This window comes from Panthera onca, chromosome B2 (assembly GCF_046562875.1).
Source record: "Panthera onca isolate mPanOnc1 chromosome B2, mPanOnc1 haplotype 2, whole genome shotgun sequence".
Lineage (NCBI taxonomy): Eukaryota > Metazoa > Chordata > Mammalia > Carnivora > Felidae > Panthera > Panthera onca.
This window is the reverse complement of record NC_138343.1, coordinates 70,631,704-70,656,721: the sequence shown is the minus strand read 5'-3', so window position 1 is coordinate 70,656,721 and position 25,018 is coordinate 70,631,704. Positions and strand designations below refer to the sequence as shown.

Below are 25,018 nucleotides of genomic sequence, written 5' to 3'. Positions count from 1 at the left end.
TTTGTGGTCCTTGCAACATTTCACTCACAGAATCCCCCTTAGGATCTCTTGTAGGGCTGGTTTGGTGGTGATGAATTCCTTTAGTTTTTGTTTGTTTGGGAAAACCTTTATCTCTCCTTCTATTCTGAATGACAGACTGGCTGGATAAAGGATTCTTTTTTTTTTTTTTTTAGTTATTTTAAATGTTTATTTATTTTTGAAAGAGCAAGCAAGTGAGCACGCAAGTGGGGGAGGGGCAGAGAGAGAGAGAGAGGGAGACACAGAATCCTGAGCAGGCTCTAGGCTCTGAGCTCGAACTCACAAGCTGTGAGATCATGACCTGAGCTGCAGTCAGACGCTTAACCGATGGAGCCACCCAGGCACCCCTGGATAAAGGATTCTTGGCTGCATATGTTTTCTGTTCATCACATTGAAGATTTCCTGCAATTCCTTTCTGGCCTGCTGAGTTTCAGTAGATAGGTCTGCTACTACCCGTATGTGTCTACCTTTGTATGTTAAGGCCTGTTTATCCCTAGCTGCTTTCAGAATTCTCTCTTTATCCTTGTATTTTGCCAGTTTCACTATGCTATGTTGTGCAGAAGATCGATTCAAGTTACGTCTGAAGGGAGTTCCTCTGTGCCTCTTAGATTTCAATGCCTGTTTCCTTCCCCAGATCAAGGAAGTTCTCAGCTATGATTTGTTCAAGTACACCTTCAGCCCCTTTCTCTCTCTTCTTCTGGAATTCCGATGATAGGGATATTGTTCCATTTGATTGCATTACTTAGTTCTCTAATCACCCCTCATATTCTTGGATTTTTTTAATCTGTCTTTTTCTCAGCTTCCTCTTTTTCCATAATTTTATCTTCTAATTCACCCATTCTCTCCTCTGCCTCTTGAATCTGTGCTATGGCCGGCTCCATTTTATTATGCACCTCATTGATAGCATTTTTTAATTCCTCATGACTATTTTTTAGTCCCTTGATCTGTGTATCAATAGACTCTCTGCTGTCCTCTATGCTTTTTTCAAGCCCAGCGATTAATTTTATGACTATTATTCCAAATTCTTGTTCTGTTATATTGCTTAAATCGGTTTTGATCAATTCGTTAGCCGTCGCTACTTCCTGGAGTTGCTTTTGAGAATTCTTCTGTTTCATCATTTTGGGCAGTCCCTGCAGTAGCTGCAAACTGCAGGGTACTTCCCCTGTGCTGTCCAGAGAAACTTGTGTTGGTGGGCAGGGCCACAGTCAGACCCGATGTCTGTCCCCAGCCCACCACTGGGACCACAGCCCCTCTCCTAGGGGCAGGACTCGCAGTATGATGAGTGTTGAAGTACACATCTCTTTCACCCATACACCTCAGTAATCTTTTTTAGGAGTACAATACAAGACCTAGATTTTTGCTTTTTTCTCTCCTCCTCCTCCTCAGTGCAATATTAGCGCCCCAACATGCTTGTGAAGCCAAAGCATGATAGGTTAAAAAAAAAACCACACTACAGATGGACTTACATGACTTACATAGGGAAACTAATTGGATGCACAGAACAGATAGTTGAAATAGCATATTCTCAGAGAGCTAGGCAAGGATATTGGGAACATGTAACCTTAAGCAGTTTTGGAGAGGATCCCATTAGATACATTGGGATGAAACACATCATTATTGAAACCAAGAACTCAGTGGATGACCTGACTAGAAGAATGTAAGACACTGAAAAATTAGTAAGCTTGGAAAGTCAAGTTGAAGAACTCCCCCAGAGTGTATCAACAGGGAATGAAATAATGGGAAGAATGAGGGAAGTATAAAAAGCAAACATACATAGTTATGTAATATGTATGTAGGTATATGTAAAGAGAGCATGCAAAGTATTAATGAGTCTCTGAAGAAGAGACAATAGAGGGAGGAAAGAGTTGAAAAATAATAAACCAGCATTTTCTTAAAATTAACCTGGCTGGTGTGCCGTGCCAAACAGTAGAAACAAGGAGTAAATGATATAGAATTAAAAATTTTAAAACCTCCACTAAGCACGTGATAGATTTGAAAACATGTAAAACAACATTCTGAAAGTTTCCTGACCCGAGAATCACCTGAAAATGAACACAAACTCGATTAATGTTACATAACTTCTTATTTTGTGTTAATAGCATGAATTCTTGTGAGCATCTCATAGAAGAGATATGAAGAAATTGTTAAGGAACCAGCACCTACATTAAGAAAATTGGCTCAGGCACCTGGGGTGGCTCAGTTAGTTAAGTGTCCAACTTCGGCTCAGGTCATAGTCTCACTGTTCGTGAGTTCAAGCCCTACGTCGGGATCTGTGCTGACAGCTCTTAGTCTAGGCCCGCTTTGGATTCTGTGTCTCCCTCTCTTTCTCCCCCTCCCCCACTCACTCACTCTCTCGCGCTCTCCCTCCTCTCTCTCAAAAAGGAAATTGACTGTAACCAGTTTTCGGTTGGACTGGTACATGTTAGAACCAAGTGCTGACGTACATTGGTTCAAGAGATGGAAAATCACCTATAAAGATGACAGTGCCAACGGAACTATGCTGCTTGTAGTTCTGGACAGTTTTGACATTCTACCACCAACTCATCCAACTTACAGACATTTGTGCCTGCCCTTCCCTGTTGCCTACAAAATTGGGTAGTATTAGTGCTGTCCCCTTAGGCCCAGTGCAGACTGATGTCCTCAAACCTGGCATGGTGGTCATCTTTGCTTCAATCACTACAGTTGTAGTAGGGTTTGTTGAAATATGTGCACCGTGAAGCTCTCTCTGGTGCTTATGTGGGCTTTAGTGTTAAGACCATATTTATAAAAGATGCTTGCCATGGCACTATGGCTGCTGATAGCAAAAATAACCCACCAGTGCAAGCAGCTGGCTTCGCAATGCAGATTATTCTCTTTAGTCATCCAGGCCAAATTAGTGCTGGCTGTACACCTGTGCTGAATTGTTACACAGTTCACATTGCTTACAAGTTTGCTGAGCCAAAGGAGAAGATTGATTGGTCTTCTGGGAGGAAACTGAAAGCGGACTCTGAATTCTTGAAATCTGTTGATGCTGCCATAGTTGATATAGTTCCTGGCAGGCCTGTGTGTGTTGAGAGCTTCTCTGACTGTCCTTCTCAGGTCATTTGGTTCTTTGTGACATAAGACAGTTGCTGTTGGTGTAATCAAAGCAGTGGACAAGAAAGCTGCTGGAGTTGGCAAGGTCACCAAGTCCGCCCAGGAAGTTAAATGAATATTATTCCTAATACTGGCCACCTTGTCTTAGTTAGTAGTGGAAGAGTAATCTCAGAACTGTTTGCCTCCGATGGCCATTTTAAGTTTAAGAAACTGTTTAACGATAGTAATGCATTGTAAACTCTTGAAAGAACCTTTTGTGGATCATTTGGTGTGTGTTGGGGCGGGGGGTGGCAATTTTAAGGTAATTTAGTTTTTAAATTAGTACTTTTAATGGAAGCAACTTGGCCAGAAATCTGTCACAGAATTTTGAGACCCATTAAAACAAAGATTAATGAGAAGGGGAAAAAAAGCCGGGGTTAGGGAGGGGGGGGGGGAATTGGTTACAGTCTCAAAGTTATTTTCTGTCACTTTAAAGATTTTCTTATTGTATGATATATATTCATTAATGATATATTGTATGCATAAATCTCATGGCAGTCTGTTTTTAAAAGTAATCTTTATTTTCTTTTTTCTTTTATATTCACAAGTAGTCTTTTTTTTTTTTTTTTCAGGTGTGAATTCTTAGGTTTGTTGGGTTTGTCACCATGTTGGATTTTCTCAGTTTTTGATCATTGTTAGTTGTGTTCTCATCTGCTGCGTTCAGTCTGCAGCAGAAGAGAGATAGCCAGCCACCTGGTGTCCTAGCCTCACAGTGGTAGGGTAGTTTTGTGATCACCGTTTTGGTTTCCAGTTTGCCCCTACCTAATGACATATGTCTCACAGCCCATGGTCCTCTTTCTTTTATCTGTTCTATAGGTTTAATGTGGGTATAGGAGAATTGTTAGTCTGCCATTATGAATCTTTTAGTCTGTATCACTTAATCAGAAAAAAACTTTTTCTAAGCTAATTTATCAGTAAGTGAATTTTAGAATTTCACAAACCTGTGATTTAACCTAAATATTTAATATTAATGATTTACTATTAAAATACTTGAACTGGAACTATAGTCCACTTATGTGATTATCTTAAATATGAATGTATTTTTTAATAATTAAAAAATAGATAACTTCTACAGGAAAAAGCATGCTCTTTGATCACATTTTAAATAAATAAAATTTAATTTACTTTTTTCCAGAATCATGCTCATGAGCATTTCCTGGATCTTGGAGAATCCAAACGGCAGCAGACAAATCAACACAATTATCGTACAAGATCTGCATTGGAAGAGACTCCTAGACCTTCAGAAGAGATAGAAAATGGCACTAGTTCTTCAGATGTAAGATCTCAGCACATTCACAAAGTTGTTATCAGTTTTACTTGTTTTTTTTTAATATGACTTTCATTCTTTGCACTCATTGATGTATTATAGATGTAGCTCAAAGATGATGTTTTCTAGGTCTTACAATGATAATGATAGCTTCCATTTACTGAAGACTTATTATATATGTTCCAAGCATGGCACACATATTCATAATACCAAATCCACAAAACAAATGCATATGAATGAATTATTCCTATTTTATGTATGAGGTGTCTGAAGTTCAGAGATGTTTAGATTACCTATGTACCTAATTATTAAATGGTAGAGCGGGAGTTAAACCCAAGTTCCTTTCTTTACACTAAAGCCAACCTTTTAAACTAATACCATGAAGCTCTAGTCTGTAATTATAATAACTAATTAAGAGACATTTGGCAATTTTGGTTAGCTTTTTAGCTCTGTACTAGTGTATGACTTTCTTAATTTAATCTTTTAAATTTTCCTTCCTTAATTTAATCTTTTAAATTTTCCTTAAATAAGGAAAATATTATATATTATATATTCTTTCAACAAAGGCAACCAATATATTATATATTCTTTCAACAAAGGCAACCAATTTACGATCATAAATTAATCTTAAGTATTTACAACATTTCCCTTACTCTCTCCACCTTCCCAATCATCCCTCCCCCAGTTAGGTCAAAGACTCTATGATCCTATTGACTACTATATGTTTATGAAGCAATGTTAGACATATACGGGAATTCTCTGAGTATATTCTACTTTGTAGACATGGCAGTAAAACTCAAACTGTGAGAGTATGCTAACCACAGTTGAGAAGTTAATCTCCATTGGCTTCAGGTCCTAGTATGGCCAGGTCAAAATGATAATGTCCAATCTAGTAAAATGACCAAATATACTAATAACATAATTTTGACACATGACAGTTTAGATATACACATAAAATATATGTGAGCTAGTTATTTGCCTTTATAAAATATTTCCTTATTTTTGAAAGATTTAGTATGATTCTTTTAGTAATATGTTTCTATAAAATATTCTAAATGTGATTCAGCTTATTAGAAACATATTTTCACATATATCTGTTACATAGGAAAAAGTTAACTAATCCTTCATTTGTCTTCAAAACTAATTTGCTTATACTTTAACATTCATTCAGAGCAACTGAATAAATTTCTAGATGAATACATGGAGAAAAGAATATTGCGTATGGTACAATATATTAACGGAAAGAATCCTGGTTTTTTTTTAGTTCAAATATCTTGTACTTCTGTATAGTACTTGATTTATTCTACTAAGAATATAGAAGTACATTTCTTTTCTCTCCCTTTAAAGAAGTAATATGTATAGTAATGATGGGAATAATCGGATCATTTGTTTATTTTTTCAGTTATATTGAGCAGAGATTAAATTTACTGTTGGATTTGATCTTTTCATATTTGCTTAGTTCTCAAAACATTGTGGAATAGTTGTATAATACATATTCTTCATTATTAAGACATCAAAAAGAAAAAATTCCTCCCCAAATAGGCTATTTTATTGAATTAGTAAAGGAATACATCCCATTATCATCTTGGAAAATTCTGTGAATATGCCCAGCAAGTGATAATACTGAACCATTCTTGTGGAGAGGAGTCTAAACTTTGGAGTAGCTTAGTTGCTTATTAATTATGCTGCCTAGGGTAAATTGCTTAACCTTTTTAAACTTTAATTTCTTTAAATAACTGCTCCCTATCACCAGCAATGTTTTGTCTAGGTCAAATGGGATAATGTATACAACATGCTTTGAATAATTTCTGAAATACTAATAAAAGCTTAATTAACGTGAGCTGTTATTTTTACTGAAGCATAAAGTTTTATTTGAGCAAGGGAGAAATTGTGTAAGATTTTGTGACCCTGAAAAACAATTTTTATAAAGAAAATGGCTTCTCTGGAATATCCTACGTTGAGCGGGGTATATTTACTGAAGAGAAACAGTGTTTGGGTATTTTTTAATCCTCTACTATTTGTATAGAATAATATCAGAGTGTAACAATAAGATATAAATTCCTAATTTAAGCTTCTCATAACATCTGTAGAAAAACCTTAAGTTTTTAAAATGGGCCAAAAAGTAAAATTGATTCCCATTGTTATCTATAGAATTTAACATCCAATCTCAAAGATATATTGAGGCTTAAGAAACGGTAACAAACAAAATGTTAATCACCTGAGAGATTGCTCTGAATCCATTATTAATAGGTATTATTTTGTTGGCTATGTTTAATAATTTTGTTGGATAAAAATATAAGACCTGTGTTTTATAGCTAATTAAAATCAGGTTTTAATGGTTGTAAATATACTATGTGATTGGTACTATTAAATATCACTGATATTTCTTTTTTTAAATTGTTATGTAATAATAACATAGAACAAATGAGATTAAAAAAAGTTTTTGACATTTAAGTTGCTTTAAAATATGCTACTTCCCATTATGTCTGTATCTATATAATCACATATGCATAACCATTTAGCCAGGGATACATAAAGCAAATATTTGTTAGGTATATTTCCTTCGAGCTACCTCCCCCATTTTAGCCTGCATTTTTAAAAAATTGTTAGTTAACATATAGTGTAATAATATCAGGAGTAGAATTGAGCGACTGATACTTTCTATAATCATAGAATGTTAATGTAAAATTACACAATAAAATATATATTAAATATTTCTTAGGAAGGGGAAGTTGTTGCTGTCAGTGGTGGAACGTCTGAAGAGGATGAGAGAGCATGGCACAGTGATGGCAGTTCTAGGTAATTCATCGAATTTTATTTCTACACATGTAATATAAAATCTTTATAAACCTGAAGGTTCGTTTTTATCAGCAACACATTTCAGATTTTCTTTGGGTTTAAAGTTATTTTTGGCGGCACGTGGGTGGCTTGGTTAATTGTCCCAACTCTTGATATTAACTCAGGTCATGACCTCACTGTTGTAAGATCGAGCCTTACCCGTGTCAGGCTGCAGGCTGAGTATGGAGCCTGCTTAGGATCCTTTCTCTCCCTCTCTCTCTGCCGCCCCCCCCCAAATAAATAAATTAACTTAAAAAAAATAAAGTTGGTTCTTTTTTAGAGGTCTTTTTGTAGTCCAAAAGTTAGGAGATTTTCTTTCTGATATGTTTATCTTAGCAGAAAAAAATTTTGGTCATTGCAACTAAATGTGCAAAATGATGCTTTTAATTTGTCTTCTTAGTTGATCTTTTATCTTCTGAATCCTATTATTTGTAATAGTGAACTACAAATTAGTTTCATTACTGGTTTTGAGAAATACTTAAGCATTAAAGTAATGAGATCTTGTAGAATTGTCTATTTTCATATAGTATAATTTGTTGAATGATAATTATTTCTTCCAGCAATGAGAAGTGAGGATTCCTTTATTTCCTTATAATGGTGATCTACATTGTTATAGTGCTGATCTTTGCTGACCTTATAAGGTCTTAGTACCAAGAAAGTAGCTTTTGATTATATTTAGCTCCTTACACTTAACACTGTCAGTAGTAGCTCTTAAAATTGCCAAGGAAACGAAGAGGTGGAGGTTATAAGAATTCCTTATATCAGTGTTAGAATCAAGGGCTTTCTTAGTCCTACAACATTGATTCCTAGTGATGATATATGCATGTACCCGTGGTTGTGTCTGGGAGATTTCTATATTTGAAACGGCAATAAAAGAAAAACTCACTTTCTTTTGGCTCAGCAATGGAAAATAGAGTATCTCAAACCATGAGACAGCATAGAAGTTCATATATTGAGAAAGTAGTAGTGGCTTCAGCAGTTAGGGGCAGTTGTAAAGACCACGGGTTCTGCAGTTTGTAGTCAGATCTCTGCTGGCATCAGATTTTCTGTAAGTGCCAAGTGCTCTGGAGAGTAGCAGCTGTGAGTACTTGGCAGGTGCCATTTTTAGTGACCATGGGCTGGAGTTAGTATAAATAAATGCTCATAAGTTGAGGACAGCTTATTCTTGGATAGATGTTTGCTCTGCAGATGCATTCCCATGCATCCAGTATAGAATCTGAAAATATTTTTTAAACCAAGTTCTTTAATATTGTTTTCAAATTAAAATGAAGTCATGAAATCATACTAGAATGCACCTTAATTATTTGATTCTTATCTGTAATGATTATTCTTAGGGAGATATAGGTAGATGTCTGTTAGGGATATTGGGGACAGGGGTTAGAAGTGGTGGTAGTAGAATAAAACTCCAGACAAATCTGTCCTTTCCACATTAATCTTTTTAGAGAAGTAAGGTTATACATCATCACTAAATATAGGAAAACTATTGATTTTAACATAGTGTAACTTAGATTTCTTTAAGGCATTTATAGTTTTAAAATTGTAAAAAATCAAGTAGTATTCTCATGTACTAAAATTAGAACAGAAGATAATATAACTGCATTCTTTATTTTGCACCAACATCAGTTCAATAAAATTTGAGTCTTTTGAAGGTACACTGAAAAGAAATGGCAAACATGCTTAGTAGTGATACATAAAACACTAAGGCATGTAGTTTTCAGAATCATGGCATTCTTTGAAGCATAAGCTATGTCTAAGGTATATGTAGATGTTGAGTAAAAGTTGCAAGCACAACCTTCCTAATAGGCCGGAACACTTGGGACAAACCCCACCTCACCCCCATTTAATATCCAGCTATCATGAAGGCACCAGTGCTCTACCATCAAAATACCTATGGTGAAGAGTTCCCTGCTCCTCTCAAATAAGTAATCCCTCTGCTTCCTCCTCCTTAATGTTGGTATCTCTGTGGCATCCAAGACTATCTGCCGTTGCTAGAATTGCTCCTTATTTTTGTATTCCCCACAGTATTTTGCCCCAGAATGCAGCACTCCTCAGAAATTAATTTTTTAAGTCTATTTATTTATTTTGAGAGAGGGGGGGAGAGAATCCCAAGCACACTCCCCACCTATAGTGAGGAGCCAACACAGGGCTCAAACTCACAAACTGTGAGATCATGACCTGAGCTGAGATCATGAGTTGAACACTCTTCTGACAGAGCCACCCAGGTGCCCCAGAAATTAATATTTTTGTTAAAATCATAGGAGGCACTTAAATTCATTGTTTCAATTAAAGCTATAGCCTTACTTATCTTAAAGTTTTTGAGATATTTAAGTTAAGCTGACAGAATTTTAAGAAACTGTTTAGAACATGAGTTGAAAGGGAAGTGTTTTTAGTTTATTTGTTACTCTGTCATTGTGATCTCTTTATATTTATAAAATAGTCTTACGGTATATCTTCTGTTTGTATTTTTTAATCCCTTTTGCCTTTTAGTGACTACTCTAGTGATTATTCTGACTGGACAGCAGATGCAGGAATTAATCTGCAGCCACCAAAGAAAATTCCTAAGCATAAAACCAAGAAAGCAGAAAGCAGTTCAGATGAAGAAGAAGAATGTGAAAAACAGAAGCAAAAACAGATTAAAAAGGAAAGGAAAAAAGTAAATGAAGAAAAAGATGGACAAATATCACCAAAGAAAAAGAAACCCAAAGAAAGAAAACAAAAGGTTTTTTTGTTTTTTTTTAATATAAATTGTTTTCTATGAAAACAAAGCACACTTTCTAAAAGTGCTGCTGATAAACATAAATGCTGTTGAGGCGTACCAGCAAGTAGTATTGGAAAAAACTCAGAAGTATACAGTAGCAAAATATAGTATGCCAAACGTATTTAATTTTCTCAAGTTTTAAATTAGCATGTGCGAGTATTTACTTATAGAATTACCATATTCTCAATATTAAGCATTTAATCTTATGAGCAGATTTTTTTTTGATAATCTCTTGGGATTTATTCATTTGTATATATAAAAAAAGTTTAAAAACATATAGTTTTATGAGTCTTTTAATTTCCTTTGCTTTTTGACCATCCTTATTGATTGTTAATTGCTGAAAATAACCAGCAAGCATAGAGCACACATGACTTGGAATAATAATGGCAGAACTTGTCATAGTTGACTACAAGGCAAATATGAATCTAAAATAGGATACTGCAGTTGTTAACAAGCTTTCATTAATTTATAGAGAAGATGAGCCATAATTAGATGATCCTTAGGTCAGTAGCAGTATTGACGTGATTACTTCATCTTTAGTCTGGGTAATTTGAGACAAATCAGAACGTAAGAGATAAATGTTATGGAAATAAGAACTGTCAGCTCTTACGGAAATGGAATTCTTTCAAGAAAAATAAGAGCTGTTTAACTTTTGCTCTAAAGTAAATGAAATACAAGGGAGATGTTTTCTATTCCCCAAAAGACTATAAGTAGAAAGTATATTTGGTTAAATAAACACAAGGAAGATTTTTTTTAACCTCTTTCATTTTTAGAATTAAATATAAGTTGTTAATTATAGAATTAAATACTAGGGAGGCTGTCTTTATCTCCGGAGAGCTTTCAAAATTTTAAGAATACTTCTGTTTTTAATGTTTATTTTATCTGTATCATCTGAACTCTTGTTTCAGCTTTATAATTATTTATTAATTTGGATTCCACAGCCTACTATTCTTATTACTTACTTTGCTTTTGTCTGGGGATGATTTACCAAAGAGAGTGTCACACATATATGTGCTCAGTTTTCTCTTGTGTGTCTCTTGTGTGTCAGTGATGATAAATGTAGGCTGACCCATTATTTTATGTGGTACACAGACTGGTTGAAGAAAACTGATTTAGCCTTCTATCTAATAAACATTTTTTTTCTTATCTCAAGACAGTTTTGATTAACTTTTGAGGTTTACAGTGTTAAGTCACTGTGAGAACGTAATTTTTTTGTCTCAAGAGTGCAGTTTACCTGACTCACCTGGTTCCTTTTGATTGATAATTGTGTGTAAACTAACACCTTGGGCTTTTTCATGCAATGCCACATTTAGATCCACTGTTGCTGTTTGGCATATTTTAACTTCACAATTTTTATTGAAGTATTACAACAGGATCTGTGTGCCACTGAATTTATGTGGGACAGACTTTAAATATCATGAGGTAAGGATATTATAGACTGTTCCCTTTAATTTGGTTTTTGTACACATGGTTTGGTATTAGTCTACCAATGGATCTAACAATAGAATTGTTCTTATTCTTTAGTCTCTTTGTTATTCTAAATAAACACAATAATATTTCCCTCCTTACGCATAGGGTCATAGAGTTGGAAAGTAACAGATTCATTAAGTAATATTTACTGCAAGTATGAACAGACATTTTCATATGATTCATTAAGTAATATTTACTGCAAGTATGAACAGACATTAGTCCTATGACATTTTCCATATGACTAATTGTATTCAAATTAATTAAGAGCCAGTAAGGCAGATAAAGTCATCTCAGAGATGTCCATTATATTTATTGTTAGGAACTCTGGAAACCAGATCAATAAATTTTTATTGAAGGCTTACGGTTTATAAAGCAATACAGTGGATAAAAAGAAGTGTAAGACATAGTACTTACTCTGAAAACAATGTGTGATTAACAAGTTGCTTTAATCCCCCAAGATAAAAATAGAATATCACATTGTCTAATATGTTTAATTACCAGATTAATTTTAAAGATGATAGCTCGAATCAAATAAGGACATCTTTTCTTAGAGTTTCAGGTAAGGCTTCCAGAAGTAAGATGTGAGGTAGACCTAGAAGAATTTCCATGAATACAAAGGAAAGATCTCAATTACCTGTATCTCCAAAATGAACAAAAATTCAAATGATGAGGCTGGAAATTTTGAGGAATATTCAGTGCATTTTATTTCCTAAGTGGTTTTAAGTACTAAGTGATAGAAACCTACTTTAAAAATTCTAGGTTTCCCAAGAATTATTGAGGAATAAGATGTATCATCGTAATGATTCTTGGCTGTGCCATACCAAAGTCTTACAGTTATAGATATTATTCCTATTTAATAGCCAACTTAACCTGGTTTCATGTAAGTGTTGTTCACTATTTCAGTCAATATAGGTATTTTCCTTACAGGGAGAAATATTTTTCTGCTATAATTAATAGCCCTTATTGAGGCTGGAATTAACAATTTTCAGACTTTTCCTACCTTTTTTTTTCTTTTTATTAATAAGTCAAAGGAAACCTTTTTCACACATACTTTAACTCAAAACCTCAATGTATAAAACTGAAATCTGTGGCTCTAATTTTTTTTTCTTTTTCAAGTTTTTATTTAAATTCTAGTTAGTTAACATATAGTTTATGGTTTCAGGAGCCGAATTTAGTGGTTTAGTGATTTATCACTTATTTTAACACCCAGGGTGCTTATCACAACAAATGCCCTCCTTAATACTTGTTACCCATTGAGCCCATGCCCCACTCACCTCCCCTCCAGCAACCCTGTTTGTTCTCAATAGTTCAGTCTCTAATGGTTTGCTTCCCTTTCTTTTCTTTCTTCCCTTCCCTATGTTCATCTGTTTTGTTTCTTAAATTCCACATGAGTGAAATCATATGGTATTTGTTCTTCTGTATTTCACTTAACATAGTACATTCTCGCTCCATCCATGTCGTTGCAAATGGCAAGATTTCATTCTTTTTGGTGGCTAATACTCCATTTTATATATACACCACATCTTCTTTATCTGTTCATCAGTCAGTGGACACTTGGGCTCTTTCCATAGTTTGGCTATTATTGATAATACTGCTATAAACATTGGGGTGCATGGGCCTCTGAGTATTTTTGTATCCTTTGGATAAATATCCAATAATGCAATTGCTGGGTCATAGGGTAGTTCTATTTTTAACTTTTGAGGAGCTTTCGTAGTCTTTTTCAGAGTGATGCACCAGTTGTTCACCTCCTTTTGTTCTGAATGTTGTCTGTAGGTTTTAGTTTATCTGGTTCTTTTTTTGTGGTGATTTGGAGACTGAATAACTATACTGCCACTGCTGCCGTCTTCCCAGAATAACGTTTTTAAAAGCTGAATATATATTTTTGTTCAAAGATCTCTTCCTCCTTTTATTTAACTACCTTTATAGTTATTTCAAAGGGCAGATTGAGAGATGAATGCTTTTCTGATAATATTACTTTATAATGTTCTAACTTTTAGAGATTGGCTGTAGGAGAACTCACGGAAAATGGTTTGACATTAGAAGAATGGTTACCTTCAACATGGATTACAGATACTCTTCCCCGAAGATGTCCATTTGTGCCACAGATGGGAGATGAGGTACTTTAAAATTTTTAAAAACAATCTTATCTTTAAGCCTTTTTTTTTATATAGCTCTTGAAACAGAACTGTAGAAAACTATAGCAGCCTCATGAAGTATCTAATTTTTAGATGCTTGTAAGCTTTGTATGGAAAAACTGTAATTAGGAGGAAAGCTCTAATCTTTTTTGAGGCCACTTGCCACTTTAAATATTGCAATAGCAAAAACTAAATATTGTAAGAGAATGGGAATTGTATTAACATTTTAAAAACTAGTATTATTTTTAACAAGAGGATTCTATTGCCAGTTTTCTTTTCCTTTCTAAAAATATTTTTTTTTCTTAGCTTAAGGCTTAAATATATAGCATGTTAAAGGAAAAATGCAATTCAGCATTTTATTTCTATTTAATTTTATTTCATAAGTTTTCATTTAAATACAATGTTTATAATTTATTTATTAGATCTTTAAAAATATTTATTGCCTTAGAATAAGGAATATTTCATTTTTTAAAAAATGTGATTGGCCATCATTTTGGACTATGCACTTACGAATTTGAAATGAAAATGTAAGATCTTAGATCAAAATTTCCCACTCCAGGGTTCATGTGTTCTTATTTTATGCATAGATGTTCAGAAGCAGAGTCATCTGGTATCCAATAGATTAGCAGTAATAAATTAGGGAGTACAATATGAGCTTCTTTAGCAAACCACACTAATGAGCAGTAGAAAGTGGCAAGTGACAGTGGACAGTAAAAAAAAAAAAAACAAAAAGAAAAAACAAGGGGCGCCTGGGTGGCTTAGTCGGTTAAGTGTCTGACTTCGGCCCAGGTCATGATCTCGTGATTTATGAGTTGGAGCTCCCCCTGCACTGGGCTGGGCTCTGTGCTGACAGCTTGAAGCCTGGAGCCTGCTTTGGATTCTGTCTCTCTCTCTCTGCCCCTCCCCCACTCAGGCTCTGTCTCTATCTCTCAAAAATAAATAAACATTAAAAAAAAGAAAACATATAATGCAAGAGTAACTCTAAAGAGCAGTCCAAAAAAACTCATTTAGAGACCCTACTAAAGAAGACTTGAAGTGCACAGAACATTCCCGTGTTGTTGTAATTGTACGGTGATAGCTTCTAACAGATCCTTGAGCATCAAAGAAGATGCTTGGTTAAATTATATTTATTATTTCCAGTAAATTATATTCACTATTACTAGAAAGTGTGTAAATCCTTGTTAAATAACTTTCTTTCAGTATGTTAAACTTGTCTTTTTGATCATTGATGCTTAAACAGGTAAGTTCTCATTATTCAGCAAGCACTATTCCTTCATATGAAATTTCAAACAACTGGAGCAAAAGTATGTAGAATAATGGATATCCCAAAATGTTACTAAGAACTCAGTAACATCTTTAAAATTTTAAGCAGCATTTCTTAACAAGCTCTATTTTTTTTTTTGTAGTGGGAAGAATAGGTGGTGTCAGACTACTATGTCAAGTACCAGTTTACAAGATGGTAGTCAAGTGTCAAATTTGACCTTCATAAAATTGGAACAAATATATGCCTTGTTCTCTTTTTAACAATAAAATATATTTATATAAATACATTTTTCATGTTAAAGTTTTCTGCATATGTACATACCACTTGCTACCAAAATAAGTGAATAATAAACTGATGGTGACTCCTACTTACAATTTACTTTGTTATACAACATAGGTCAACTTACTTTGAATCCAAAAATAAAACAGTGAAACAAACAAACTGCTCATTTTATCCTCTTAATGTGTAACCAAAGTAATGTTATTTAGAACACTTTGTTTATGATTAAGTGACATTAAGACAACTTTAGGAAAAGAAGGGGAAAAATAACAAAATACTAGAATTTCTTTCTGTTCAAAGAACATTAAATTCTCTCCTGCAATTTTAGCTGATACCTTGCATCTTGGGTTAAAGGAAACATTCAAGTTTTAAAACTGTGACTTTATTTACTTTTTAGGTTTATTATTTCCGGCAAGGACATGAAGCATATGTTGAAATGGCCCGGAAAAATAAGATTTATAGTATCAATCCCAAAAAACAGCCATGGCATAAAATGGAACTACGGGTATGGTGTTTATTATTTAAAAAGTTCCAGATTATGTAGAAAACCGTATTGAATGGTACTCTTTTCACTGTAAGAAACTGTTCCATGAAGATACCTTTTTTAGTTGAAGCAGTCCTAGAGAGTAGAAGGTATTTAATTTTCAGAGAGACACAAGATTGAATTTATATATTCCTATAGTTTATAAATTGGGTACAAAATGTAATTATAGAGAAAATTAGTACTAATGTCTAACGTAAACTTTGTATGTGTATTTCTAGATTTATCAGACAGAGTTCAAAATTATGTAGAGGTCTTTGGAACTATATTGGAAACTTTTATTTCAATAAAGTTTTCCCCTTTATAAATTTTTTATTTATTTTTTATTGTTTATTTTTGAGAGAGAGCTTGAGTGGGGGAGGGGCAGGGGAGGCACAGATGATCTGAAGCAGGCCCTGCACTGACAGCAGTGAGCCTAATGTAGGGTTCAAACCCACAAACCGTGACATCATGACCGGAGCCAAAGTCAGATGCTCAACTGACTGAGCCACCCAAGCGCCCCTCTCTTTTTAAACTTTCTGTTGAGATATAATTTGTGTACTATAACATGCACAGATCTTCAGTACACAGGTCAACAAATTTTTACATGCACAGGATAATCACCACCTAGATCAAGACAGAAATGAAGAAATGTTTTAATTATTTTTATCAGTTTATTTTGTGATTTATTTTATGAAGATGGTTTCTTATTTTTTATATCTTTTTTCAGGAACAAGAACTGATGAAAATAGTTGGCATAAAGTATGAAGTAGGATTACCTACCCTTTGCTGCCTTAAACTTGCTTTTCTTGATCCTGACACTGGTAAACTGACTGGTGGATCATTTACCATGAAGTAAGGACTATTGAAAGAGGCAGTGGTTTCTTAGTATTGTAGATTGTTTTTCAAGATTCATATAAATTTGAACTTTTAGATATTTTTAGGTATGTGACCTAATCAATTTGTTTCTATTTGTAATTAGATACCATGATATGCCTGATGTTATAGATTTCCTAGTCTTGAGACAACAGTTTGATGACGCAAAATATAGGCGGTGGAACATAGGTGGGTAATTTATTTAGAAGCCATACATGTTCGTAATTTTTTTAATCTAATAAATTATTTACTATTTTTAATAATTTAGAAAAAGATAATCAGAGAAATCTTCTTGCCATTTGTGGGAACGTTGATAGCAAAGTAAGATATGGTGTCAGGTATTTAACAGTGGACCCTTCAATGCAAGGATTAAGAGTACTGACCCCCTGCATAATCAAAAATCTGTGTATAACTTTTAATTCCCCAAAGAGTTAACTACCAATAGCTTACTGTTGACCAGAAGCCTTACTGATGACAATTAATACGTATTTTATACATGTATTATATACTGTATTCTTAAAATAGAGTAAGCTAGAGAAAAAATATTAAGAAATAGTAAGGAAGAAAAAATGAATTTACAGTACCGTATATATCAGGGAAAAAAATCCATGTATGAGTGGACCCACACAGTCTAAACCTGTATTGTTCAGGGCTCAATTCTCCTTTAAATATAGTTCATGCTGAAATTCTAAACATTTTCTCTCTCAGATTTGGTAACTCATTAGATTGTTTATAGCTATTTCTTCAGCTGTTTTATGTGTTGACTTAAATTTTCTTTTAAAAATATAATAATTCAAAGTTGAAGCAGAAGATGTCTTCCAGTTCATAATGTTTAATAATTTGGACTGGGGCCAAAGCTAAACTGACATTTTCCTTTCCTTTGTTTAATCTGTTAATAATCTTTAAACTTAATATTGTAATCAAGACTCAAAGAAACTTTAAAATTCTTAAAAGATTCCAGACATTTAAGATGTATTCATTTATGTACACATGGATGTGCAGTTCATTAGAGTTGGGTTTTTTGTTTTTGTTTTTGTTTTTTAATTTTCAAATAGGGGCACTCTTTGGAGTGGTACATATATGGCATATTTGGTTTGTAAAACCACATCAGTTGATATGCCAGTCCACCTCTCTTCCAGTGCCATTGGAAGGCATTGGCACGGTGATTTTTCTTGTTTGGTCATGGTAAACTTAGAAATTTACATATGTGTGCTCTAAAAAGAAAAATTAGAGAAATACAGTTTATCAAAATTAGGGACATGGGAGCTATCAAAAAATTTACATTCCATGTAAATTCTATTACACCATTTTTCTGGAAACTTTGAAAGGTATGTTCCATCATATAAGGAAATGAACCAAGGAAGAGAAAGACCTGGAATCCCCTCCCCTCCACCAGGAAACAGGAAATCTAGAACAAGAAAGAGCCAAAATGAATTCCCAGTAATAGTCCCTAGAAGTCTCAGGATAGCATCTGTCTAGCAAGATCTATAAAATGATAGTTCAGAAGATGTTGTCCTCTAAGAGCAGTCTTTAGAAAAAAAAGAAAATGGAACTGATGAATTATCTAATGTGTTTGACTTTGTTGGAAATTAAGTTGAGGAATGTTTTAAAATTTAAGCCTTTAGAGAATGTGGGAAGACTTTATAAATACAGAGAAAACCAACCACAAACAGTGAAGCAGTTATTATACAAAACTATAGAAGAAGGGAATTGTATGTTTGGCTTTGTAGCAAACATAGTGCTGATAAAAACAAAATAGATTAAATAAAATACACATAAATTGTTTATACAATTATATGGAGAGGTCAATACTTAATGTCTAAAATTAATGAGTGAAACCATAGCTGTATACTCATTTAGAAGTCTAAATAAATTCAAGAAGAAATCTTTGCAAGAGTTAGAGGTTTTTCTTGGTTTTGGTTATAAGCCTTTGGTACACTTGGTTGTTTAAACTATTTGAATGTGTTACTGATAAATTTTATTTTATATATATTTTTTTTATTTTAGAGAGCATGAGTAGGGGAGAGGGGCAGAGGGTGAGAGAGAAGAATCTTAAGCAGGCTGCATGCTCAGCATGGAGCCCAACACAGGGCTTGATCCCATGACCCTGGGATCATGACCTGAACTGAAATCAAGAGTCAGACACTCAGCTGACTAGGCCACCCAGGCACCCCTAAATTTTATTTTTTTAAAGACCTGCATCTGCCAATAAAATGCAGAACAAATAGTAAGTCAGAATTTAGGAATATTCCAGAAATGAGCTGATAACCTATGTCTTCAGAAATGTTTAAAGTTTACTCTGAATGGTGTACTCTATTCCTTGCTTAATTTCATTGTTATTCTGTAGTATTGTTTGTTGAGGTTAGACATACATTATCCAGTTCTTCCTCTTTAGCATAATGTCATCAGTGTATGTAAGATCATAAAAAATAGCTTTTTGAAACTCATGTTTACTGTAAGGTTGTGGTGACATCAAGAATGCTGTTTGTTAATTATATGGTAGCTTCTCACTAAGCTCAGTGTCACTAATATATATGCATCTGAAGAGCAAGTAGAGATCTGATCTGGTAGTAGATCCTGTTTACTGCTTAACATTGGCTGTTAGAATGCTTGAATCTGCATTTGGGTCCCAATGCATACCCATTCAAAGTTAGATATAATTCAGCAACATGCACTTGTGTTCTATTAACTTACTCCTGGCTCCAGTTTCCCTGTTTGTCATTAAATTTCTTTTAACTTTTTTTGTTTAGTTTTTTTGTTTGTTTGTTTGTTTGTTTGTTTGTTTTTTAGTTTTTAGTTCATTTTATGCTGTATGTCTCCCTAAACTTCTAAATCGTTTTTTTTGTAAAAAATGAGAATATAAACAAATGCTTGCTTTTTTGGGTTTGAGAATGAAACTTATTCAGATGAGTTCTAAAATACCTAATTTGTTCAAAGTCACACAGATAAGTTATTTGAACTCAAGTCCTTCAGACCCTAACCTATGCTCACCAGGAGAAAACCACTCTGTACTGTGAAAGCAAGGAAGAGGAAAGAGGGGCAGAAAGGAAGACTTGATTTACAGTTTTCATATGACACAGAAGGAAGTTGAGAAGATAGCTTATTGGGTCTTTTGGGAAAGCAGTTTTAGTAACATGACAGTAGCTGAGTGCAGTTGGGTAAGGAAAGAGACACAAGGAATGATGTCTAGTTTACAAAGATTAGTTGTTTTTCTTTTTGTTTCTTGTTTTTATAGGAAAGGGAAAGTGAGTATATATAGGAGTGTTACAGCTTCAGGGTGATTGACATGAAAGGGACCAAACAGATTGGATGTTTTATTTTTGTTTCTAGGCTGGAGTCTTGATTGTTGGAGGAACTTGCCTATAGGAAACAAGAAAATAAAGATAGACTCTAAATACTTGTTGGGTAGAAATTATCTAAACTGTGCTTTTATTTGAATGAAAAGTTTGGGCATAGTCCTAATGATGAGCTTAAAATTCTAGAATGGTAAAAATGCTTAAGAGTGAATTTCTCCTGGCCCTAATAAATATAAGAAATGGTACTGGAAACTGGTAAGTCATACTGATGTGTTTATTAAGTAAGTTTTTTTCTTCAATATTACTAATTTTATTTATTATTTGTTTATTTTGGAATGTATAGGTCACTTTTTATATGTTTTCTGAAATTATACAGGCAGTTTAGATTTGGGTAAAAAGGAGTAAGTACAGCAGCAGTACATTTCAGAGTAATGAGATGGCTTTTATTCTTATCCAGGTGACCGTTTCAGATCAGTCATAGATGATGCCTGGTGGTTTGGAACAATTGAAAGCCAGGAACCTCTTCAGCCTGAGTACCCTGATAGTTTGTTTCAGTGCTATAACGTTTGGTAAGGGAGTGTTTGTTGTATTTTAGTTCAGCTTGAGTTACTTTTAATATTTTCCCCCATCTATTAATAAAGTGACAAAGACACTTCTTTTAAACACTTAATGTTATTTTGTAAAATTTACAACACAATATTTAGATTTTTTAATGTAAGGATTTTCCTTCCTTTAAGCTGGGACAATGGAGATACAGAAAAGATGAGTCCTTGGGATATGGAGCTTATTCCTAATAATGGTAAGTGTATGTTAGGCTTTTTGTGTCTGTGTTACAAAATTAGTTTCTTAAATAAGGAATCTGATTTGCTGACTTGCTATTGCGTAGGGTTGTTATGAAGAGCAAACAAAATATTCAGCAGTTATTTATTGCACACCTGCTGTGACCTTGGATTGAAGGTAGAGATGGCATAGCATTGAACATGATAGACATAATCTTTGTCCACTTGGAATTTATAATCTTACAGTGAAGATTGAAATTAGTTAATTATAGCAAAATATGAAAATGTTTTGCTAATTATTGTTCCCTCCTAGAAGGTGAGCATTTGGGAGCAAAGATTTTTTTTTTGTAACTCCAGCGGAACACTTAAGACTATAACAGAATATTAAGATTCAGCTTTTTGAGTGAGACAAATACTCATACCCTGTCTCTGCCATCTTCTATCTGGTGTCATCTTGGCAAGTTCCTTTTTTTTTGTTTGTTTTTTTTTTTTTAATATTTATTTATTTTTGAGAGAGAGACAGAGCGTGAGCAGGGGACGGGCAGAAAGAGAGGGAGACACAGAATCTGAAGCAGGCTTCAGGCTCTGCACTGTCAGCCCAGAGCCTGACACGGCTCGAACCCATGGACCATGAGATCATGACCTGAGCGGAAGTCAGACACTGAACTGACTGAACCACCCAGGCACCCCTTGGCAAGCTCTTTAAAAGACTTAAAACTTCAGATTTTTAGGACTTCAGCCTTTGAAATTAGGTAAACTAATACAATACAGGGCTGTTGTGAGAATTAAATGCCATCATGTGCATAAAGAGCTTAATATAGAGCCTGACACATGTAAGGGCCTCCAAGAGTAGGTAGTTTGCTACTAATAACAACTGTCTTCTTGCATATGGCCTGATATATATTGCCTTAGGATTAGGGAGTCAGATTTGGGCAGTAAGCAGATCTCTTCCTGGAACTGAAAAAAAGCCGGTGTGGGTGAAGCCTGTAGATTGCATTTTCCTTCTACCTCAGTGCCCATTTTTGTTTCTATTTTTTAAAAAATATCGCACACATAAGTGTATATGCATAAAAGGACTTAAAAAGCTGTATATTCCAGAATATTAAGAATGATTATTTATAAAGGTTGGGGATTTTTCCCAATGTGTCACTTTTCCTTTCAGGTAAGAATAAAGACTTTAAAAAACAAAAGGGAGGAGCTCTTGTGACATAATAGAAATAATCATTTATAATGGAGTTGTTCACTAGTTATTGTATTCTCAAAAGTCAGAGAAAAGATAACTTGGAAATTTAACCCAGCTGGTAAACCTTAGAGATGATAAAATCATGCTCATACATTAAAACTAGTTCTTTCTCGAAATTATCGCTTTGAAAATTTAATACCAATAACATATTTTTTTATCTCACTACTAAATTAGAGCTGTTTGAAACTATAAAATATCTCATACAACTTGTAACATTGTTACATGGCTTATCTTCTGATTTTATTTATCTTGTAAGCTTGAGTTTGAAGTCACATTGGACTATATATGAGAGAAGTGATGCTAGTCAGTGTTGTAATGCTTGGGGTATTTCTTGAAATGAATTAGTGGCGTTAATTAATACGGTATTTCCTACCTAAATTTATCTGTGGGTGAAGGGGGTGATTTTTGTTGGTTTTGTTCTGTCCTGATATATATACACACATGCACCTATGGAGTTTAATTACATTTTGTAAGAGGAAGAATTTTGTATACAAATAGTGGCATATTTTCCAGTGTTCTCTGATGAAGTTTAGCTTAAAGGAAAAGGTACTTGGCAGATTTGTAAATTTTATGTCACCATCACCTCCTAACGATACTGTTAAAGATTCAGGTATGCAGAAGGCATGCCTTCATCATTTAAAAGCAAGAAGCATAAGAATCATCTGTTAGTATTAATAATTCTCTGTTTCCACATTTTAAAAAGTTGAGACTTCGATTACAGTATTCATGAAAAACACCACTTTAGTTCAGTTTCACCTTGTGTATGTTTTATCAAAATAAATATGAAGATTATATTATAAAATTCAGAAAATCTTTAATTTCTATCATTTTACAGAAATATTTGTCCTTTATCTGAAACTGATAGTAGAGCAAGTTGTCTGGTATAATTTTGGAAAAGTAATTATATACCCATCTAGAGAATTATTTATAAAATTAATGTTTTAAAAATTAATGTTATTGACCCTTGAAACATACTTCTCTTTAATGAAAAAAAGGAATATACTTACCAGATCTTTACAAGATTATACTTTAGGTTTTTTTGACAATATCAACTCTTTGTAAAGATAACCTAAATATTAACAAATAACCTAAATATTAGCAAGAAAGACATATATTAACTAAATCTGCTTTTCTTTCTGTGTATTTCAGCTGTATTTCCTGAAGAACTAGGTACCAGTGTTCCTTTAACTGATGTTGAATGCAGATCATTGATCTATAAACCTCTTGATGGAGAATGGGGTTCCAATCCCAGGGATGAAGAATGTGAAAGAATTGTTGCAGGAATAAACCAGTTGATGACACTAGGTAAATAATAATAGTAACACAGCAATGCAGGACAAGCTGGCAAAAAGCAAAGGAAAGGAAAACTGTTAGTATTTGAATAAAATTTTTCTTCACGGTGTCATGTCAGTGGTTTTCAAATATTATTAAGTGGAGTGTTTTTTTAATGAGGTATTACATAGAACTCAGATATCTAGAACAGGTAAAACTGGGATTGCTCTAGGTGAATTTTAGAGTGAGGGCCCCCAGAAATGCCAGGGATACCTCTGAAAAATCTGGATCCTCCAGAACCCAACTTGAAATCCCTCAACATATTTAAGCTGACATGATGTGAATTGGGAGAGTGGGGCTGAATGCTGAATTATAATTATATGAATAGCTGTACCAGTTTTCCCCTTAACTTTATGAATATATACACAAGGGAATACTTGCAAGGTAATAGGAGAGAATGAAATGCTTTTTCTCATATGAAAAAAAGAAAAACAATGGCCACAAAATGTTTGGTTATCTGAATTAAGGGTTTCCAAAACAACTCTAACTGGTGTGGTGGTTGGTAGCAACCCCTTCTGTCAATAGGGAATCAAGCTTAAAAGAGGGAAAAATGATGAATAAGAAGAGGAAAATACTCTGGAGACACATATTGGATGATATTTTCATTTGAAGTCTTTTTAAATATGGCAACATTTCATTTAAAGAGTCTATAAATATAATCCTAAATAATTTTAGTAGTAGTTTAGCATAAGAAGTTGTCTTATACTAAATGTGGATAAGCAAAAAATAGAGAGTGATCTTTATCAGGTTTTAGATTTTACCAGTTTACTGTGTGCCATTTGGTCAGTGACGTTGAGTCAGAGACTTTTGGATCTGTTCTTCCTCTGTACTTGTCTGATATTTCACAGAATTATGTTGTTAAAGTAAGGTAAGTTTTTGAGAAAGGTTACATTTGAATGGAATGTGTTATTATAGTGTTACTGAATGATTGTGAAAAACCTACAGATTCAGGACTGGCCATGTTTTAAGTATAGAAATATATGTATACTTAATAGGTCAGATTTATATATTATCTGTCATGGCTTTTCTTCTAAGAAATCTGAATAACAAATATCCCTAGAATTTTGCAGTATAAATATAGATGTAATAAGAAGTGAGACTCTATTATGCTAGCTAAACTGTATGTATTTTCTATGAAAAGACAGTGGCAGTCTAAGGGTTATATGAATCAGAACTTGTCTTAAGCAGAATTGTGAAGTCTTGTTAAACCATGAAAATTAAACATACAAACTAATTTTTTTATTCTAGATATTGCTTCAGCGTTTGTGGCCCCTGTAGATCTGCAAGCCTATCCCATGTATTGCACTGTAGTGGCGTATCCAACGGATTTAAGTACAATTAAACAAAGACTGGAAAACAGGTTTTACAGGTTAGAACCCATTTGCTGTATGTAGCTACTACCAAAAGAATACTAAATGATCCTTGGGTGTTTCTCAAACTTTAATGTCCATACATATCACCTAGGGATTTTGTTAAAATGCAGAGTCTGGTTCAGTAGTTTTAGTAGGACGTGAGGTTCTGCATTTCTAAGTTCCCTGGGATGCTGATGCTCCTGATCTATAGACTTGGAATATGGTTCATAGATACGGTTTTTTCTAGTTGCTAATGAGTGGGACCTCCCTGTCTTCATACTGTATTTTACAATTCAAGCCAGAGTATTTCATTTCCCACAGACATCACATTGAAATATTTGTTCATGGATTTTTTCATAGAACAATATTAAAAAGTTGTGGGGTTTTTTTTTCTTATTTTGCTTATAAATACTTAAGAACAACAAAGTTAGGAAAATTAGGGTATTTTTCATAGCTGTACTTTAGCTTGAAATATAG

The 25,018-nt window shown here is 33.9% G+C and overlaps 1 protein-coding gene and 1 long non-coding RNA gene across 7 annotated transcripts in view; one reads left to right on the top strand and one right to left on the bottom strand.

Annotated features, from left to right (window-relative positions):
• LOC132667303 (uncharacterized) overlaps nt 1-3,093 on the bottom strand; it is a 53,668-nt gene extending 50,575 nt beyond the window's left edge. For both annotated transcript variants that reach the window (XR_013555672.2, XR_013555673.2), the window contains exon 1: nt 2,834-3,093. This is a non-coding gene — a long non-coding RNA (uncharacterized LOC132667303). The remainder of the gene's footprint in view (nt 1-2,833) is intronic.
• Nucleotides 1-25,018, top strand: part of PHIP (PHIP subunit of CUL4-Ring ligase complex) — a 152,291-nt gene that overhangs the window by 87,180 nt on the left and 40,093 nt on the right. For all 5 annotated transcript variants that reach the window (XM_060616001.3, XM_060615999.3, XM_060616000.3 and 2 more), the window contains 11 exons: nt 4,268-4,408; nt 7,122-7,198; nt 9,725-9,956; nt 13,463-13,582; nt 15,541-15,648; nt 16,394-16,518; nt 16,646-16,728; nt 20,293-20,404; nt 20,573-20,634; nt 23,007-23,162; nt 24,438-24,558. In XM_060616001.3, the coding sequence (XP_060471984.1) occupies nt 4,268-4,408; nt 7,122-7,198; nt 9,725-9,956; nt 13,463-13,582; nt 15,541-15,648; nt 16,394-16,518; nt 16,646-16,728; nt 20,293-20,404; nt 20,573-20,634; nt 23,007-23,162; nt 24,438-24,558 (1,337 nt within the window). The remainder of the gene's footprint in view (nt 1-4,267; nt 4,409-7,121; nt 7,199-9,724; nt 9,957-13,462; nt 13,583-15,540; nt 15,649-16,393; nt 16,519-16,645; nt 16,729-20,292; nt 20,405-20,572; nt 20,635-23,006; nt 23,163-24,437; nt 24,559-25,018) is intronic.